General features: G+C 36.9%; 1 protein-coding gene across 1 annotated transcript in view; it reads right to left on the reverse strand.

Moving 5' to 3' along the window:
- LOC110447597 (deoxynucleoside triphosphate triphosphohydrolase SAMHD1-like) overlaps positions 1–7604 on the reverse strand; it is a gene marked incomplete at its 5' end in the record, with an annotated part of 33072 nt that extends 25468 nt beyond the window's left edge. The window contains 6 exons of the mRNA XM_021493388.1: positions 433–480; positions 1764–1874; positions 3907–4041; positions 4449–4522; positions 6284–6399; positions 7444–7604. Coding sequence (XP_021349063.1) covers positions 433–480; positions 1764–1874; positions 3907–4041; positions 4449–4522; positions 6284–6399; positions 7444–7604 — 645 coding nt within the window. The remainder of the gene's footprint in view (positions 1–432; positions 481–1763; positions 1875–3906; positions 4042–4448; positions 4523–6283; positions 6400–7443) is intronic.
- Positions 7605–7608: the final 4 nt, after the last annotated feature.

Here is a 7608-nt window from a genome sequence, read left to right on the forward strand (position 1 = left end):
CAAGAAGAAGTTTCATGATATCTGACCAATAACCTTGATAGGTACATTCACTTGACCAGATCTAATAGCTGAACTAAGAAATAATTAAAATGTTTTACTTGATTTGACCATATGACCTGGGGAATAGGTCAAGGTCATTCATCTTTTAAATAGTATAGCCCTTCACCCAGCTTGCTTTTGGTCCAAGATGGTAACCGCTGGCCTTATGATTATTCCAAAGAAGTTGTTTCATGGGTTTAAAACAAACACGAAAGTCGAAGGTTACGCTATGAATTTCGCCACTTGCATCAAACGTTAACCAACTCTAATGCTAAGGTGATTACATAGGCCCTTCTATTTTTTTTAAACAGGTGAGCCCAAAAGAATTTAGCTGTACTTTTGTTTTTGGTTTGCGTGATGTCTGTTTAACTGTGTAAAACTGATTCATCTTACCTCATACAAAAAGCCTTTGCTTTTGTCACGTCCTTCAAATCGCCAGTTCTGTAAAATCACAAAGAGAATGTTGACATCCAGTCATAGCATCATAATTTAAATAGATAATCTTATGAAAGGCCTTCACACATGCTTGTTAAAGGATCCAATATACCCACTCTAGAACACAAGCATCCTAAACAAATATCTGGTATTTACGATTATTATACATTTGATACCTTTAGCTTTTAAAGGGGGACACGATAATTGATACAGAACGACAAAAATAATCTCACAAATTATTCATAGTAAGACCGAACTATAACGTGTTTATTCTAGTTACCCAGCAACCAATATCTAAGTAATAAAACCCAAGATGGCCACTAGCAGCGTATTAAACTGTGAATTACTGCAGGCCCATATCAACACTGACTTTGATATCTTCATTAAGGATTAAACCCCCTTGGGATGAACGTATGTTATCCAAGGTTTTTGAATAACGTAGAAAATTAATACACAGCATTTATGCCTAACACATGGGACTCTCTGATAAAAAGAACCATAATGTTAATGCTATGGAAAGTTACCACATCATATACACACAATTAAAGGTTTTGAAAAAAATGTGTTAAAATTCTGAAACATATTTTTTAAGTACCAGTAAAAAAGAACTTTTGTTGAAAAAATGCATTAGTAACAATACATTAATTACTTCAATTTAAAAAGATTTTATTAGAAACACTTCATCAGTATAAGCAAGAGGATCAAGATTATTAGATATATTACTATTGAATGGCATTGTTTACACAGCTTTCCAGATAGATTGTCTGAAAAATTTACCACAAAGCAATAAATGAAATAGGGTGTAATACCCCGGTACGGTAATAGGTTTTTAATACTGACCTGTCACAATACTCACCATCACACCAGCATGTATCAAATATTGGATAATATGTTGATAAAATCACTTATCTATAATATATGCTTCAAATTGACACCTCTGATTGGAGGAGAAAAGGACAAGTCGACAAATGTCTCGAACTTTTAACATTTTTATAATTTTGTCAGTTAATATTTACAGAGTTGATAACTGGAAAAAACTGACCTGGTAATAGTTTGTAACACTTTTTCTATTCTTTAGAATTCTTTTGGTCTGTAAGAGATTTATCTGATTTATCTCAGACAATTGCCCGCACAAGCATGGAAATATTTCAGACAATGGCCCGCACAAGCATTGAAATATGTGAGACAATGGCCCGCACAAGCACGGAATTATTTCAGACAATGGCCCGCACAAGCATGGAATAGGTATGACATTCGTGATGATTTCAGTAACCCACGGTACTTATCTAGGTGTTGAATGGGTGCAAAAATAAAACCATCATTTCTGTCAGATCAGAAAGCCAGACAGCTTCACCCTTGTAAAAATCATTTACCTCAGGTGAACAAAGATTCATGTTTCCCTGCAACAACAGCAATAAATACATATTTATAAAATTTGGATAAGACACAGTCCTCGGGACAAATAAAATTATTTGACTTATCTGATGGTTTGACTCTATCGAGTATCACAAGTGACCAGAGATGTTTTATTCCGTTAACTGTTAGAGAACCTTCAGAGTGAATACTGTACAGTGTCCGAGACACCCACGCCAAATTTACTCCGAGAGAAACATTAGAGCCATCCGCTGTATTCGATTCAATTTTGACTGTATATTGTACACGGCTATGTGGTGTAAGCTGAAGGCCAATTATAGAGTCTGGTCAGTAAACGCAAAACTACATATTTAGTATGTCGAAAAAATATTTTTGATCAAACAAATTATTTATATTATTTATATGTATACAAAAACTAGCATAGATTCCTTGTAAAATTATGATTTCTCGGATCATAAAATAGTGTCAGAAGTAGATAACCTCATTAATTATATGTGCATATCAATTTGGCAAAAGCCTGATCTGGTTCAAAAGATTTGGCAAGCAAACTTAGCCAGACACTTGCCATTATGTATGTGTGCCCTTCCCAGAATCTACCCCCCCCCCCCCCCCCCCCCCCCATATGTTTATGTGCCCTTCCTGGAATCTTAACAACCCCCTCCACTATCCATATGTTTGTGTGCTCTTCCTGGAATCTTAACAACCCCCTCCCCATCAATATGTTTGTGTGCCTTCCTGGAATCTTAACAACCCCTCTACTATCCATGTATGTGTGCTCTTCCTGGAATCTTAACAACCCCTCTACTATCTATATGTTTGTGTGCCCTTCCTGGAATCTTAACAACCCCCTCCACTATCCATATGTTTGTGTGCTCTTCCTGGAATCTTAACAACCCCCTCCCCATTTATATGTATGTGTGCCCTTCCTGGAATCTTAACAACCCCCCCCCCATCCATATGTTTGTGTGCCCTTCCTGGAATCTTAACAAACCCCTCCCCATCCATATGTTTGTGTGCCCTTCCTGGAATCTTAACAACCCCCTCCCAATTCATATGTATGTGTGCCCTTCCTGGAATCTTAACAACCCCCTCCCCATTCATATGTTTGTGTGCCCTTCCTGGAATCTTAGCAACCCCCTCCCCATTCATATGTATGTGTGCCCTTCCTGGAATCTTAACCCCCTCCCCATCCATATGTTTGTGTGCCCTTCCTGGAATCTTAACACCCCCTCGGCTATCTATATGTTTGTGTGCCTTTCCTGGAATCTTAACAACCCCTCTGCTATCTATATGTTTGTGTGCCCTTCCTGGAATCTTAACCCCCTACCCATCCATATGTTTATGTGCCCTTCCTGGAATCTTAACAACCCTCTCCCCATTCATATGTTTGTGTGCCCTTCCTGGAATCTAAACAACCCCTCTACTATCTATATGTTTATGTGCCCTTCCTGGAATCTAAACAACCCCCTCCCCATTCATATGTTTGTGTGCCCTTCCTGGAATCTTAACAACCCCCTCCCCATCCATATGTATGTGTGCCCTTCCTGGAATCTTAACACCCCCTCTACTATCTATATGTTTGAGTGCCCTTCCTGGAATCTTAACAACCCCCTCCCCATCCATATGTTTATGTGCCCTTCCTGGAATTTAAACAACCCCCTCCCCATCCATATGTATGTGTGCCCTTCCTGGAATTTAAACATCCCCCTCCACTATCCATATGTATGTGTGCCCTTCCTGGAATCTAAACCAAACTCCTACCCATCAATATGTTTATGTGCCCTTCCTGGAATTTAAACAACCCCACTCCTCATCCATATGTATATGTGCCCTTCCAGGAATCTAAACAACCCCCTCCACTATCCATATGTATATGTGCCCTTCCTGGAATCTAAACAACCCCCTCCCTTGTCCATATGTATATGTGCCCTTCCTGGAATAATAGAACAGTATATGCTCTTGATTGACATGTACAACTATACGTACAATGCTGCCAACCTGTCGAAATATTTGCAGAACCTTTAGATTAAGAGGATGGCACAAATATAATGTACTAACCTCTTCGGACGGTCCTTTTATTTGCTCCTTGATGAAGGTACGATCCATATCTGTGAGGCCATACTTATCAAATTCTGTATCCAGTCCATTCTTTTTCACCAGGTGATCAAACATGTCCACAGAGGCTTCTTCATGCTATAACAGAGGGTATCACAATTACCTTTATATAATTTCAAAGTTATAACAAAGTGATTGTTTGCTTTAAGTGAGCTGTACCACTGATTGCTATAGATTGCTGTAGTAAGACCACAGATTGTATATGTAAATCAAGTTAACATTAATACTATGTTGTTGTCATACCTTTTTGTATCAGGGCAAGACAAATGTCCAACCATCCATAGCCACTTAATTTAGTCTGTGGCCAATGTCTATTTGATATGCATGTATGCAATATGAGAAAGATCTGTCTAGTAATTCTTGAGAAATAGCATTAACTAAGTTAAACTGTCAAAATCTTGTTTTTTCAATCAGTTTCAAACTGCACAACTTTGAACCTGAAATATTGGGACCTTAAATTTCTTTCTAAAACCTCGACTACTTACCTCCCAATCGACGCCATCAGGAAGGGCCTGTGGGATGAACTTCCTGTCAAACAGGTGAGAAAATGGACCATGGCCTAAACAGAAACCATTGTAAACATCAGGAAGACAAAAGACAAATATGTAATCCGTGGATCACTGCATTTACTTGGGAGTAGTGCTAGGTTTAACTGGAGAAGATTTGCTCCTCTGAAAAATATTCTATACTGACACATACCAGTATGAAGATTATTTCCCCATACAAATATTCAATACTGACATTTACCGGTAAGTAGAAGTTTATATCCCTTGAAAAATATTCTATACTAATATTTACTGTTGAGTAAAAGATTATCTCCCCAAAGAAAATTCTATACTGATATTTACCAGTATGAAGATTATCTACCCTTACAAATATTCTATACTGATATTTACCAGTATGAAGATTATCTACCCTTACAAATATTATATACTGACATTTACCTGTGAGTAGAGGATTATCTCATCTTATAAATATTCAATACTGACATTTATCAGAATGAAGATCATCTCCTCTTATAAATATTCTATTTTGACATTAACCAGTATGAAGATCATATCCTCTTACAAATATTAAATACTGACATTATCTGTGAGTAGAAGACTATCTCCCCTTATAAATATTCTATACTGATATACAAGTGAGTTTCAGGATTATCTCCACTTATAAATAGTATGAAGATTCTCTCCCCTTCTAAATATTCTATACTGACATTTACCAGTAAGTATGAAGTTATCTCCCCTTATAAATATTCTATTCTGACATTTACTAGAATGAAAATTATCTCCCCTTATAGATATACTTTACTGACATTTACTAGTATGAATATTATCTCCCCTCATACATATTCTATTCTGACATTTACCGATGAGTTTCAAGATATCTCCTCTTATAAATATTATATACTGACATTCACTAGTATGAAGATTATCTCCTCTTATAAATATTCTATACTGACATTTACTAGTATGAATATTATCTCCCCTTATAAATATTCTATACTGACATTCACTAGTATGAAGATATCTCCTCTTATAAATATGCTATACTGACATTTACCAGGGAGTATGAAGATTATCTCCCCTTATAAGTATTCTATTCTGACATTTACTAATATGAAGATTATCTCCCCTTATAAATATGCTATACTGACATTTACCATTGAGTATGAAGATTATCTCCCCTTATACATATTCTATACTGACATTTACCAATAAGTATGAAGATTATCTCCACTTATAAATATTCTATTCTGACATTTACTAGAATGAAAATTATCTCCCCTTATAGATATACTTTACTGACATTTACTATTATGAATATTATCTCCCCTCATACATATTCTATTCTGAAATTTACCGATGAGTTTCAAGATATCTCCTCTTATAAATATTATATACTGACATTCACTAGTAAGAAGATTATCTCCTCTTATAAATATTCTATACAGACATTTACCAGTAAGTATGAAGATTATCTCCACTTATAAATATTCTATTCTGACATTTACCAGTGAGTTTGAAGATATCTCCCCTTATAAATATTCTATACTGACATTCACTAGTATGAAGATTATCTCCTCTTATAAATATGCTATACTGACATTTAGCAGTGAGTATGAAGATAATCTCCCCTTATAATTATTCTATGCTGACATTTCTACTGAGTAGAAGATCTCATTACCAAGGTTGTGGTAGAGACCAGTTATCTCTTCACAAAGGGAGGTAACCAGGTCAAACTAAATATGGATCACAGCTAATTACCAAGGTCATGGTAGAGCCACAGAAAGGGAGGTAATCTATTCAAATTAGCTTATTACCGAGGTCATGGCATAGTCCAGCAATCTCCACACATAGAATGTCTTTGCTGGAAACATGGAGCTGTGGTTGTCTGTTTTTGATGGCCCGAACCAGTTCTCCTGCCAAATGACATACTCTGCAAGAAAGTAAGACTCATAGTAACACTTGGTTATATTCACCCAATGTATCGTTTTATTGCTTAAATGTAGCAGTGGCCATGCTTTACACTCTCTAACCTTGCCCAAGTAGAATGACACAGTGTTAATATGATTAAAGGTAAAAACAATTTCGACAATAGTTTAAGTTGTTGCCAGATAATGTTATCATTCCAACCTTACACTATGCTCAAAGTTTGGGGACAGTCCCTGTGAATATATTATACTCACCAAAGTGAGCTCTACTGAAAACTGCTGTGAACAGTCTCAAAAGTTGCGCTGCACAGCTAAGGACCAAGGGGAACCTACATATAAAATTTGAGAACGATCCCTATGGTACTTCTTGAGTAATAGCTATAACAAACTTTCACTATCAAAATCCAAGATGGCTGCCTGTCGGCCATGTTGTTTATCCGATCAGTCTCAAAAGTTGGGCAATCTCACAGCCGTTGTATAGCGGTATCAGGTCCTTCAGCCCCACATCAACCCATTCATCTGTCAGCAGAATCTTACCTTCCTGCAGAATAATGCCAGGCCACATGTTGTAAGGGTGTGTCGTGCTTTTCAGAGTGTTTGATTTGTCCCCCGTTGAACATTTATTTGTGGAACAAATTGGACAGGCAGGTTAGAAAAAGCCAATAACAAAATAACAGTATTGCCCAATTGTAGCAGGCACTTCTGGAGGAATGGAAAAACATCCCAGCTCAAAGAATAAACAGACTGATGGGTTTTAAGTTGAGAAAGATACAGGCAGTGATCTTGGCCTGCAGAGGATACCCACCGTATTGAATAGACACTGCAATAGGGCATGGGTGGCTATATTGTGACGTCATTCCTGACACTGTTGTTTGTGTTCCAACATATATTTTTAATTAGTCAGTAAGTATCCAGTTGACTGTTAAACTTAACTGTCATGAAATATTTTCAATAACCTTTACAAAATTTGCTACCAAAAACAAAATTGTGTTACTTTTTTCTATCATTATATTATACAACCCTAGACTTTACTAAAACCTGTTACCAACCCTAGGCTATGTTCGAATCTGTTGTGCGAAGCCCCTGGATAAACAAAGTAACAAGCCCCAAGCTGCTTGATAAACCGTAGCCTCTGGAACTCTGGAGTGTCGATGATCTTGACACACAGAGGGTGTAACTCTATATGACCGTGTATGGGGTCATTGAATATCTGT

The sequence above is a fragment of the Mizuhopecten yessoensis genome, unplaced genomic scaffold, assembly GCF_002113885.1.
Source record: "Mizuhopecten yessoensis strain PY_sf001 unplaced genomic scaffold, ASM211388v2 scaffold3491, whole genome shotgun sequence".
NCBI lineage: Eukaryota > Metazoa > Mollusca > Bivalvia > Pectinida > Pectinidae > Mizuhopecten > Mizuhopecten yessoensis.